A 14,576-nucleotide genomic window follows, 5' to 3' on the forward strand; every position below is an offset into this window, starting at 1 on the left:
ATCACATGAATTTAAATAAAAAGCATTTGAGGTCAAAAATTAAGATCAACTTACTGTGACGTAAATATTAAAATCCCCAAGACTTAAAACTTCAAAATTTATAGAATCCCTAAATTTTACTTCAGAACCAAGCCAAATTCAACAAATTTATATATAACATACCAAATAAAAATTTATCGTTCCCTAGACTAGAAGACATAGGTTGCATTTTTTATTTTTCTCCAAAAAAATAGAGATGTTTTATCTGCCATGTACAATATAAAAAAATAATTAGTAGAAATTTCAACCCAAAAGCCAAACCCACGATTATCAACGTGAGTTTTTTTTTTTCAACGTTAGTCTTTTTTCTTTTTTTCTTTTTTTCCTTTTTTTTTTAGTCCTATCATAATTTTTTTTTTTTTTATATAGATTATCAACATTTGAGTTTGAGTTTAAGTTAGACTTATTAAAAAGATAGAGTTTCACTCCTTATTAAGTTTTGATTAAACAAAAATAATTTTATTTTTTTTAAAAAATGATAATAATGAGTTTGAGTTTAAGTTAGAATTATTAGAGAGATAGAGTTTCACTCCTGGTTAAGTTTGAACTAAAAAATAATAATTTTATTTAAATAAAATGATAATTTTATTTAAATATTGTGCTGAGGTGGAAAATTGTGAGAGTTTTAGAGGATTCGGTCATAATAATAATAATAATAATAATAATAATAATAATAATAATTGACCATTATTGAATTAATTAGGTACAATACAAATATATAAAACATTTTTTATTTTTTTTATTTCTTAGAGTTACAATAGGGGAGGGAGATTTGAACCTTGTATGTCTCTATTGGAAACATTAAGAATTATCAATTGAGCTAAAGAAACCATAACATTTTTCTTTTTTTGAACAAACAAATATTTAGATTTTTTCAAGTATCTGACTATTCTTTTAAGTGTATGTCAATTTTGCCAAACTTCCTCGAAAAGCAGAACAGAAGTCTGAAGCCCAACCACCCAACAAGTACTGGGCAAGGGGCAACCATGCTTAAGAGGATAAGCTTTGGAGACGTGAGTTAACAGAGAATTAAGAAATATCTGGGAAGAAAGCTGTTACCACTATATTGAATGCTCTGCACCTAACCAACTGGTAGCTTTAATGTGGAGGTGATGCTTGAACAGTGATTTCTAACCTCACAGCTATACATAAAGACTCCAATAAGGTTCTGATGGGACAAGTATCTAGAAGATTAGTTATTTGATCAACAAGTGAAAGGCTAAGATGGTAAAAGGAGAATGAGTATAAAAGGGAAAGGATCCCTTTACATGAAGATCTATTTAAAAAAAGAGAGAGGAGAAGAAAAGAACTCTGTGTAACTAAGAACTCTGAATATTTGTACTTGTTTGAAATATATACATAAGAACACACCTTCCTTGGACTTGACCAAAGAGTGTTTTTATTTTCAAATTGTACCTCTCAATTGTTATAACACTAGACCAACTCATTGTGATTCATATTTGACTCATTAAGTCTTCATTTATTAAACCTACTCTCTAACAAATCTGTTGTTGTGGGCTTGTTGGACTATTGTTCATATCTGTTGGGCTTTGGGTCAATTTGAGTCCTTATAGTTTCCATCTATGGATAATAGTTTCAAAACACTTTATCACCAAAGTTTGCTAAACACCCCAACACTAAAACTTTTTATCGTCAAAACTCAAAAGTTAAAATTAAAATTTCCTATGTCAATAAAGGACCTAAACAAGACCAAACAAAGATATAGTATGGTTTGGATACAGAGGAAAGTCACGGCGCGTTTCCTTTCTGCGTTTTCTCCTTTTTTTTTTTTTTTTTTTTTCCTGCCGCAGTTGTTGACTTTGGGGGACAAAAGTTTGGATACAGAGGAAAGTCACGGCGCGTTTCCTTTCTGCGTTTTCTCCTTTTTTTTTTTTTTTTTTTTTCCTGCCGCAGTTGTTGACTTTGGGGGACAAAATTTACTGTGCACGCACTGTTCACGCAATATTTAATATTAAAAGTGAGTCTCACAACACTATTCACACATTTAAAAATTATTTTGCTACAGTGTTTTCAGCAATAATCAGTTTTTATCAACTTTCAGCAATAATAAGTGCTATCCAAACGGACCCATAATATCATTATTGCTACAGTACTAGGAGGAGTTTAAAAATAGTAATATGATTTGATAATAGTTTACACATGAAACAAAAATGAATAAGTACATAGTTTATTGATCAAAGTGATTAAATGGATAAAAGTGGTAGGACGTCTGATGATGAAGTTGTGCTTGATTCTAAACATGAACTTTTTGAAATAGAAACATCATTCTAGGGTCCCATTTCTTCATTTTCAACATATTCAAGTTCTTCAAAATTTGGTTGAATAGGCGAAATTTTTTGAACTCCTTCCAACTCCATCATGATTTCTATCATCGTAGGTCGTTTCTTTCCATTAAAGTGCAAACATCTTTTTGCAAGATTAGCAATTGTCATGATTTCATCTTTATTACCATCCTTACTTACTTGAGTATCAAGTATATCAAAAAGACGATTCTCTTTTAATGAATGAACGAAATATGTAGATAGATTCCGACCTTCTTGTGATCTCATCGAAGAAACTGGTTTTTCTCCTGTTAGAAGCTCAATGAGGACCACTCCAAAACTATAAACATCACTTTTTTCTGTAAATTGGCTTGTTTGAAAGTATTCTGGATCCAAGTACCCAAAAGTACCATATACTAGTGTGGTTACATGAGTTTGGTCAATGGCTACTGATCTTGAAGTGCCAAAGTCTGCTACTTTTGCTCTATATTTGTCATCGAGGAGTATGTTTGAAGATTTTATGTCTCGATGGTAAATGGGTAGTGAAGCTGCCGAGTGTAAGTATGATAGAGCTCCCGCAATTTCAGTGGCAATTCTTAAGCGCATATCCCATGTTAGTAATGGAAAATCTTCATTTTCTTCGTGGAGATACTGAAAAAGTGTGCCATTAGGAATGAATTCATAAACTAGCAAAGGAACTTCTGTCTCTAAACAACACCCAAGTAGTTTAACCACATTTCTATGATTGATTTGTGAAAGAATGATAATCTCATTAATGAATTGTTCAAGATTTCCCTCATCCACTGTGTTGCACTTTTTAATTGCCACAATTCTTCCATCAATTAACATTCCTTTATAAACTGTACCTTGTCCACCCTTACCAAGTATTCTGTTTTCATTAAAACGATCTGTCGCATTTTCCAACTCCTTTGAATTGAATAATTTTGCCTTTTGAACATTGTTTTCATTTGAAGATAATTGTTGTTGTAATAACAAACCACCATTCCTTTTGAAGAATTTTTGCTTGAGCTTGATTTTGTTTCTTTTCTTTATCACTTTGTATAACCACCAAGTAATAAGGAGTAGAAACAATACCCCAAAGCTTGTACAAATAACTGCATACATCAAGAAAATAAAATAGAAATATAACATCAACATAATAAATTTTTTTTGGGTTAGAAACATCAGCCTAAATTTGGGTTATATAAAAATATGCGTAAGTGTAAAATAGATTTGAACATAATTACGATGAATTAGAAACTTCTTTCCCACTATAGGTTACTAACTTTAGTTTTTCTTTTCTTTTTTTACATTAATATGTTCTCACAATATGCACAGCATAAATAAGTGTTAGCTCCTAATTAATTTCTCAGGAAAAAGAAAATTTACTATCAGGTACTTGAAATTTCAGGTAACAGTTTAATGGTGTACTGTGTTTTTATAAAATGACAGGGACTTGGGTTTGGGATATTTTTTTCTCCCCAAAAAAATGTCTCTCTTATTTAATTTTGCAACATGTCCCTGGGCAGTTCTGCCTTAAATGAGCTTAAACACCTAATTGAAAAATTCTTACAAACTTATTTTCTAAAAAAATAATATTTGTATACCCGGTTTGGCTTATCTATAGTAGTTTTTCAACCGGACATTTAATTAGTTTCTCTTTGAAATAGAATGATGTGGTAGTTTTTTTGTTTATTTAGTGGGTGAAAAAAAAAACAAACTATATTTTTTTTTTTTTTTACATAGACTTGAAAGGTAGGATCAAGACATCAAGGGGGTATTTGGTACATGCACTTAAAAACATGTGTTTTGTTGTTTAAAAACATATGTGGAAATACATGTGATTGAAAAAGTATGTAAAAATACGTGTAATGTTGTTTCAAAACTGAAAATATATGTTTGAATGGGTGTACCAAACACCCAAGTCATTCCCTGTCATGATCTATTAAGGAAAACCAATAAAATAAAAATAAAAATTTATTTGCCAAGTAAAAAGGAGAGGTAAGATGGAACGCATTTTCCAATGGCTGAAACACAAAAGACTTCTAAGAGAATTAAATGATAATTAGAATTATAAACATTATATTTGTTAGAATTATGTGATTAACTGATTAAATTTTTAGAATAGTCAGTAATCTATCATTGTATCAAAGCAGAAAGTATTAAATAATTAAATTTATCATTTTCAAATATTTTTGCACAATTGATAGCAACAGATGTAACGGACCATGTGCTACAGTGCTACTGCACTTCTTAGTCACATAAACCATGATCTTATTATTTTTTTTACTTTTATTCATTTTCCAAATTTAATGAGCATACGGACATACCTATAATGGCTATCTTCCATCGAGTCTTTCGCTTCTCGCAACTGTAACCGCCATCTTTATTCTCACAATCTGCCTTGTCGGGACATCTATTATTGTCATTCTCGCATTCATTTATATCTGACAGGAATAGGATAACATGCAAATTTATAAGTTCATTAATTTTTGTGTGCATTTGGTGCTTACAAGTTACAACATACATGTTCCTCAAAAAAAAAAAAAAAAAAAAAGTTACAACATACATACCTTCGCATTCATCTATATGATATCTAATGGAATTTTGACAGAAAAATTAATAAATTCATTGAGACGTTCTTCAAGATTAATAAATCTCGGACAGCCTTATTACTAGCATTGTCTTGGTTCTTAAGAAGGGGGGGGGGGGGGGGGTGGGGGTGAGGGGAATGATCCTACAAAATTTTGAAAAATCATTTTATAGATATGTAAAAATATTGAGTTACTGCAATGATGCTCTTAAAAAAATATGTTTTGCACCCTATAAGTTAAAAGGTGTAACAAATTGAACCATATAATTTCATAACTAATAAATTAAACATTGGAATTTCAAAAAGAAACAAAGTATACCCTATAGTTTCAAAAGCAATAAATTAAATCCCGAGATTTTAAAAGCAACATTTAATTTGCTACTTTTTGGAACCCTCAAGATTATCATAACTAAAATGTTAGTATCACAACTCAACCCTCCTAACAAAATTTTTTTGGTTTCACTCCTATCCTTACTCTCAAGGGAAAAACATAAGCAGACAATAAACATAAACAAAAACCACCAAGAGAATATTATGGCTCAATCAAAAGCTAAAACTAAAAAATAAAAGGTGGTCGGAACCAATTATAAGTGAATGGAAATTGACTCAGAATCGCTTTAGTTTTCAACCTTGGTGGAAGAATGCAAATGTTACTTCAGCAGGGGCCTAAGACACTAAGACGTTTAAATAAAGAACTAAAAAAAGGGATAAATTACAACAACTATCCTTGAGATATGGTAGGTTTGTATAAATGTGACAATTAATATGGGCTGTGAGCTGTGTGTTGATTTAGAAGTTTTAACTTTGAATTTTTGTGGATCAAATACTTTGGTTTTGTTTGGTTGGTGAGAAGTTATAGAAAATTTTTGCTAAATTTTTACTTTTTATATTTTTGGATGAATCTATTTGTATGAATATTTTTTTTAAATGGAATTTTTAATTCAAGAAATGATGTTAACGGAAAAATTTGGACAGACAATGAAGGAATGCTTAAATTAAATAAATTTGAAATTTAGTGGACTTAATCAAAAAAAAAAAAAGTAAAATTAGAGAATTGAAATGAATTCTAGTCAACTTTAGAGGACGTATTTTGCATTTTTGCCAATACAGGCAAATTATTACATATAATGGGAAATTTGTATTTTTGCCTAGTATATATTAGATTATTACATATAATGGGAAATTTAAAGTTTATGAAAATGTTTAACATTAGAAGTAAAGTATAAATGTTTAAAGATCTAATTAACATGTTTGATATTTTAAGATTGTGTTGCTAGTAATTAGTGTTGTAAAGTTGAGTTAAGATATACCGAGTGTTAAAGTTTAGGATATTGTTCATTCAATTTGTTGAACATTGTCTCAAATTCCTATTGTTTAGTTTTAGTTTGGGTTTTCTTGATAAAAAAGGAGTTGGGTACTTCTTGTCCATTAAGGAATAAGATTGAAGCCTTATAAATATGTATTGTTGCAAAGGGTTTGATGGCTTTTTCCTAAGGTTCCTTTCATGTTGGGAGACGAGAGTGGGTTTTTTGCAAAATAGTTTGGTAGATTTTGGGCTTGAAAAATTATCCGTTGTTATGTATTGAAAGTTTGTTTGTTATGTGAGTGTGAGTGTGAGAGAATTATTTGTTGTATTGAGGATTTCAAATTGTGAGTTTGAGTTTGTAAGAGGTTTTGTTTGTGTGTTAGTGAGATTTGTGAGTGTTGTTTGTGTGAGTTGTGAGTGTTAATTAATGCCGTGGTAATGCATATCGTTGATAGTAGATATTTTTGGTTGGTGTTACTTGTGGATGTAGGCATGTAGTTGGCTAAACCACGTTAAATATTGCTATCTTGTGTGGATGTTTTATTTTCTTGTTCATATGCATGTGTTTCCACTAGCTTCAAACTATAATAATTGATGTTATAGCTTCTGTTGTTGCACAACAATTGTGTCTCATTATCAAACTATATTATATATTCAAGTATAGTTCATTTTCTTGTTAAACAAACTCAAGCTTGTTCGCGAACAATTGAATTGGCTTATTTTTATTTTTATTACATAGTTAACTTCGCAACTGAAATTTTTCACCTTGTAATAAATTTATGCTAGTAATTTATAACTAAAAAGCGTCGAAATTATATGATTTTAGTTTATTATAGAGAATGATTTTTGTTTATAAAATTATAAAAAAAAAAATAGATTTATCAACCTTTTATTGTTAAAATTATATAATTTTATTACAAAATGGGATATTTATATCTTATCAATAAATTAGTAATACTTTGAAATTTTATGAATTTATTTACAAGCTCACACAATCCAATATAAAGTTTATATGAATATATTTTTATACATGTATACATATAAACAAATAATATTATATTACTTAAATCAAGCCAAATATTCACGAGCTTGTTCACACATATATTATTCTGTTTGAGATTGACTCATTTAATAGTTGAATCTAAAATTGAGTTTAAACTTTGAATTGTTTGCTAAATAAACATACATAAACAAATATTTTTCTTTAGTCAAGCTCGAGTTGTTGATGAATAAGTTGATTCATTTATAGTTTTACTAAACATATTCATTACAAATGGGCACTAAATTTTATTCTAAAGATATAGGTGATGAAAATTGATTAAATTCGATTGTTTTTGTGGGAGCATAGTAAGGCATATGTTTAAAGTATTGTTATGAAAGAGAAAAACAAATACCAATTATAGAAAACTGTACTTCTTTTGTATTTTAAAGGTTTATATAGCTATCAAGGATACTTCGAAACAATAAGATGCTGGCATCATACCGTAATAAAAGTAATTATTAAATATGCTAACTATTTGATATATATACATCTAGTACACTAAAAAAATAAAGACAGAGTTCTGTCGAAATTGATAATTCATTTTAGAATAAATCTAATATGTAATGATATGTTATTTAAAATCAGATATAATTCTTAAATAAAATTTAAAATAACGTGATATTATGCATACTTATTTATTTATTTTTTTTTTTTAAGGAATTTTTCTTTGTGAAATGGATGTTCTCTATTTCAACGATTGATCACAAATATGGATCATAGATTGGCCCTATCTTTTGGCGTCCACTCTAGTTGATTATCTTTTGTTCCCCTTGATGTAACCAAACGTAATTTCATTTAATATATATAATTACGCTTTTAGAAAAATTCCAACAAAACACTAAGCATTAATTCTCAATAACATAATTAGTAATGTATAAGACGGAATATGTCTGGTATGAAATATGTACTTGTTTCATTTGACTCAATAGTTATTTATTTTTTGTAAAAATACGACATAAAAAATAGAAATGAAAAAAAAATCATAAATAAACATACATACAATGATACGAGTACATTACAAATTTGAATGAAAAATTCAGAACTAGGTTATATATGTTAAGTTATTCATTTTATTATATTTCAATTTAGTAGCATACTTGTATTATCTTAATATTAATTTTACAAGATGTTATAAAGATTCAACTACTTATTAATAATTCAATAAATTTAGTATATATTATTATTCAAATTTTAGTTATATATATATATATATAGCAAGAAGAAGACAATGTTTATTTATTCTTTCACGCACTTATTTTGCCAAAAATATTATTTATTATTTAAACAAGCTTCGAACCCCTCCTATATCTCTTATTGGATGTGAAATTTGAAAATCTAATCGTAGGATTGCATGTTTTTTATATTTTTAATATGCATGTTAAATTTCGTTTAAATTGGATGTTATTTACTATTTGATCAAAAACTTATTTTTTATGCATAATTTTAGATGACAAAAACTTGAAATTTAAATATTTGATTGATAATATATCTATTAATCTTTGATCTTTTTGAAATTTTGCAAACATGAAGGATATAATAAGAACATGCAATCCAATAGCTAGATATTCAAAATTCACAACCAATAAAAAGATATATGAGAAGTTTGAAGAGAAACTTTTCCTTATTATCTCATGTTATTATAATTTTTAATGATTTTATTTTTTTATTTAATTTAAATCCTTTATTTGTTCTTTATTTTAAATCCTTTATTTGTTCTAATAATTCAAATTATATAAAAAAAACATTATTAGATGAAAATTTTTTAAGATTATAATAAAACATGTAAATGCTAATGTTTAATATAAATAATAAACATGGAATTAAAAATATTAATTTAATGATTTAATTGTTATATATAATGAAAACATCTTAACGAAATTAGTAATTATACTTTGAAAAAAAAGTATTTAATTTTAATTAAGTTAAATTATTTTGTATATGTATAATAGATGGGATGTTTAATACATATTTAATATGTTTATTTATAAACAAAGTGTATTTTTAGAATATTTTTTTATGGTAAATGAGATTTTTATTAATAAATATGTACATACGTGTAATATATAGTATAGTATGCACGGTGAAAAAGCCAAGAATTTTTTTCAGGAGGCAACCTAAATATAATAAAGTTTTAAAATTAAAAAAATACTAAAAAATACTTTATTTTACAAATAGTAACTTTAACTTATGGCGTGCGATCTTTCAAGGTATCATTTATTACAAATTTGCTTGGATCATAATAAACTTAAAACTTTTGTTATAATTTATTTACATGATAAATTGTGAATGATGGAATAAAAATAATGTGTCTACAACTCTATTACTCATAACTCGCTACATGAATAAATTATAGCAAAATTGTGAGTTTTGTTATAATAATAATTATTATTATAAGTTATTACCAAACTATTATTATTTTTGATCTACTAATACCAAACTATTATTATCAAAGATAAGTAAATACCTAATAAAATAAATATTATAAATAAGTTTGGAGACTTTTAATGTTAACAATCTTATTTTATTATTACTGCTCCAATATATTACACGTACTGACTTGTTCCACACCTACTGACTCGTCACTACCAAGCACCAACAATTAATAAAATAATAATATAATTAACAATTTTGTCATATAAAGCTACTTTGTCCTTAGTGACTTTAGTACTTTACTAGTAAAGAGAAACTTTAGTATTTTATTTGGACGAGTCTTAATCTAGGAGGGATTTGAGTTTTTTATTTTTTATTTATTTTTTATAATGTGATTTTTTTGTTATTGATAAGATTGTGATATTGTGCCTCTAAAATAAAAATAAAGATTGTGATATTGTGAATTTATTCAAACTATCTTGTTGCTTGTAATAGCCTTGTATTTTGGAGGAGCTATATATGAGCCAGATTCTATTTTTGTTTTGATTCATTCAAATCAAAAGTTTTTTTTTCTTTTTTTTGGGGAACTATTTTAAGATCGAAGCACTGATATATATTTTGTTTCAAAATTCTAGGGGCCGGTAAGTAAATTATCTTTAAAATTTGAGAAATTCCTTCTTTTACAAAGGGCCACGTCATATTGATTTTTCTGCTACTAGAATTTAAAATTTATTTGCAATAGTCTTAGTGAATGCAACCTTAATCATACCGAATAGTCTATAGCTTTTTTTTTTTTTTTTTTGGGGGGGGGGGGGGGAATATAACTAAAAAGTTTTAAAAAATAAAATAATAAAGAGATGAACGTAGAACTCAAGAGTGATCTATGTGTTAAATTAGACATGTAATTTAAAAACTTTGGAAAATTAAAGCTGTTAGTAATTGAAGTTTACCTTGACATCCCGTGTTAAGGTACGGATTTCCTTCGTATCCATAACGGCAATAATAATACCAGGCCCCGTATTTTGTAGGGTACCAACTTGCTTTCCGTCTAGCTGCCTCGGTTTTATCTATGATAGTAAAGTTAGACGCGGTCCACTCCAGCGCCACAGGAACGTATTCCAAATGCGGCACTTCATTAGAGGGATTTGTTATGTTTGAGTCGAACCATCCCTCTTCTGCTAGGAATGCATATTTGCATTCTTCGATGCCTTGATCTTTCTCATCTGTACTTTTGAAAGTTACATTAAATACTTGATTCCCATAAGGGACTGTGGTCTGGCAGCAGTTGAAGCCCGAACATTTAGCTTCCCTTTCTATCATGGTTTTTTTATCGCAATCAGAATTGCAACCAACCAGCACCGTAGGATCACTATCGGCCATCACGGCCATATTGTTGCAACCAACCGAAATAAATTTATTCCGATAGGATGAGAAGTAAAAAGGACTCCCCGTCATATTCACACCCACACTACCATTTCTCGGAACCGTACTTGTACAATTCGAAGAACTAATAATTGGCATCTTGACTCGAATGATTCCTGGCTCATAATAAGAATAATAATCACCATCATAATATCGGTTATGAAATTTGATTTTCAGCACCTCCATATTTATGCTGGGAAGAAAGGCTCTAGCCGAGCTGTCGTTTCCAGTGCAAACAATTCTGAACCAGTCGTTCAAGTAACAACCGGCTGTTGTCATTCCAAACGGGTATGGAATACTAACATTTCCACACCTACCATTGCAACCGGGCATTGCCATAGGTGGTGCTGCTGCTGCTGCTAATCCATATGTCAGAAGAAGTAAGAAAGTAATACACATTACAAACTGCACACCCATTTAATTTCTGTGTCTCTTGCAGTACTACAAAGCAAACCATACATACCCAGCCTTTATATAGACCAATATATATAGCCTCACAAGAAAAGTATAGCTAGACAATATATTTTTCCGTACCTTCCGCGAAATTTTGTTCCTTCGTTTACTTGGACTTTATAAGTGGATAGAAGTCACAGAAGTTCCTTCCTAACATTTTCCAAAAGTTTGAAAGAATAAAAAGTAGGTAAAGTCATCACCAAAGAAACTGTGGGAATTTGTTTAATTCTGGAAGACTTCATAATTGACACAATTTTAATACTTTCATAATTTATCAACTTTTTATTAACTTGAATTATTTTAAGAATGACCACTATACGGATTAGGCATTTTGATTTCCAGCACCTCCATGTTTATGCGGGGAAGGAAGGCTTGAGCTGAGCTGCCATTTCCAGTACTGCAATCAATTTCTAGGTCTGTTATGGTCTATTTAGAGTGAGGGGAGAGAGAGAGAAGAGTAGAATAAATTTAGTACAAAATTAACTTATTTTTAATCAATTTTACTCTACTCTCCCTTCACTTTTTCTCTTTTCTCCTCCATCCAAACGTGTCTTCACAATACAATGTACAATTAAAGCATACCATAATTATATTATATATAGCCTTACAAGAAAAAGTGTGGCTAGACAAGATATTTTTCCGCCCCTCCGCGAAATTTTGTTCCTTCGTTTACTTGGAATCTTGGACTTCATAAAGTGGACAGAAGTCAAAGAATCACAGCTGGCATAATAATATGCTTGCACGCCTAAATTGCTGTCGGTTGATTTTTCTTAATAGGGTTTGATTAGGGTCGGTTTATTTTGTTAAAATTGAAATTTTTTTGCTAAAAATATTGTAGATAAAAGCAAAAATTAACTGAAATAGTATAATAAGACTCATAATTAATACCAAAATGTGTAATAGGGTTTATGAATAATAGTAAAAATAAGTTGAATAATAAAATAAACTGTCTTTTTAATTTGGAGCCAAGCGCACACTTAAATAGATAATAAGGTAAGTTGAGTTCTTTCTTGTAGACTCTGCTTGCAATGTAAGTTTACACCTGAGAAAAACAAAAAGGACAAATGTTATACACATCGCTAACAATATTTATCACTTTTTGTAAATAAGGTCCGGTTAATGTGCCCTTAGGACATACATTAATTATCAATTTTTAAAAATATTTTATAAGAAATTGAAAAAATTGCCAAAAGAGTCAACTTTTTTAAGTTTTCATAAAAGGTTTCTTAAAATAGTTGATCAACGCATATATACATTAGTAAAACCCATGTATAAAAATCCTAAACAACAAAGTTGTAAAGTCCCTCTTAACTTGTACTATTTACTTGTGCTAATATCTGTTGATAAAAGGAGTTCCTTCCAAACATTTTCCAAAAACTTGAAGAATAAAAAGTAAGAAAAGTCATCACTAAAGAACTGTTGGAATTTGTTTGATTTAAGAAGACTTCTTAATTGACTCGTGTGTATATACCGATATTTTAACTTTTTTGTTTGAATATAGTACATGGTTTCTAAATTACCTTCATATATTGAGTGGATGTTGTAAATGATAACGAAGCATATAAGGTATAAACCAATTGATTCTCTAAAAAAAAAAAAAAAAAGGTATAAACCAATTGAATGAAAAAAAGGCAAACTCTTGCATTCAGTCTGAAATTACAATACAAATGGCTTCAAGAGTACAACTCGATAAATTCCATACATTTGATATAATTTTTGTTTAAGTTAATATTTAGTTATTTTGGAAGTGAGAATTTGAATATATATATATATATATATACTCTCCAGACTTAAAGCTTAAAAAAAACTCTTGGGGTTTCTTTTCTTGCAAAGCTTTTGTCAAGCTTTTTAAAAAAATAGGGTAAATTACAACTTATCCACCAGTGGTTTGGCTGAAATTTAAGTTACTTACCTATTGTTTGAAATTTGATATTTTACCCACCTGAAGTTAGCTTAATTAGAGTTTTGTAACCTACTTCTATTAAAAACATGGCTAAATATGTAATTTTACTCCACTTTTATGTCTCTCTCTTCTAAAAATATTAAAAATATATAAATTTCAAACTATAGGTAGACAACTTAGATTTCAGTCAAACCATAGGGAGTAAATTGTAAGTTGTAATTTGCCCTTAATAATAATGAGCTTTGGTAAGGTTTGCATAGCCTTGCCACACCATGAACAGCCTTTATAATTTCTTAATTCCATAAGATTTTTTTAATTCATCCAAAAAAAAAAAAATCATTTTATTTTTATCCTTTCTTCCTCTACAAAGATCACTTCCCCTCCCTTTTTTTTTCCACCATTCCTCTGTTTTTATCTCCTCTGTCGAAAACCCAAAACCATATCAGTGAAATGGGTAGGAAGAAATTCTTTAATAGTGTTATTGGTATCATTTCAAGTTATAAATGAAACTATGGGGAAAAATCCATGATAAAATACTATTAGAAGCAAACACATATACTACTTAAAATAAGTGAATAAGGTGTAAATCAATTAGCATTTAATGCTAATCGGACATGCTAATTGATTTACACCTTATTCACCATGTCTGAATGACTTTACAATATATTTGCAATACTCTCTCTTTGTCCGAATGACTTTACATATACTCATCTTTCTAAGATTTACAACCTACTTTTTTTTTTTAGTCTCTTTGTAGTTTCATCTGGAACTTTTTTTTTTCCCGCTAGATAATATTTGACGCCCAGAGTATTAAAAGAAAAGGAATAAGTCTAATAAAATCTCATGTAATCACAAAGATTAAAAGGTCAATATTAAATAGCATTGAAAACCATTAGAAACAGTTCTTATGTTAAAAGCTATTGGAAACGAGTCCAAATCTTCTATTCCACTTTTCCTGCTCCACTATATACTCTACAAATCAAAACATGCCACATGTCCATCTATTTTATTAAATGCTAAATTTATGCCTTCTATTATTTTAATTTCCTAAAATAAATAAATAAATAACCATCATATAACTTTGTTACAAATGCAATTTATGTCATAACTTATTTCACAATTTGTTAAGACAAGAAATTGTGAATTGTAGAAGATCAATTTCACAC

The 14,576-nt window shown here is 28.7% G+C and overlaps 1 protein-coding gene across 1 annotated transcript; it reads right to left on the reverse strand.

The window, feature by feature from the left end:
• Positions 1-2,162: 2,162 nt before the first annotated feature.
• On the reverse strand, positions 2,163-11,602 carry LOC112003401 (wall-associated receptor kinase-like 1). Its single transcript, XM_024035588.2, has 3 exons — positions 10,583-11,602; positions 4,652-4,768; positions 2,163-3,436 (listed from the first exon to the last, which is right to left on the reverse strand). Exons 1-3 carry the CDS (start codon positions 11,469-11,471, stop codon positions 2,328-2,330), a joined length of 2,115 nt encoding a protein of 704 aa, XP_023891356.2. The 5' UTR covers positions 11,472-11,602; the 3' UTR covers positions 2,163-2,327.
• Between the last annotated feature and the right edge of the window lie 2,974 nt (positions 11,603-14,576).

Source organism: Quercus suber, unplaced genomic scaffold (assembly GCF_002906115.3).
Source record: "Quercus suber isolate HL8 unplaced genomic scaffold, Cork oak 2.0 scaffold_860, whole genome shotgun sequence".
Classification (NCBI taxonomy): Eukaryota; Viridiplantae; Streptophyta; class Magnoliopsida; order Fagales; family Fagaceae; genus Quercus; species Quercus suber.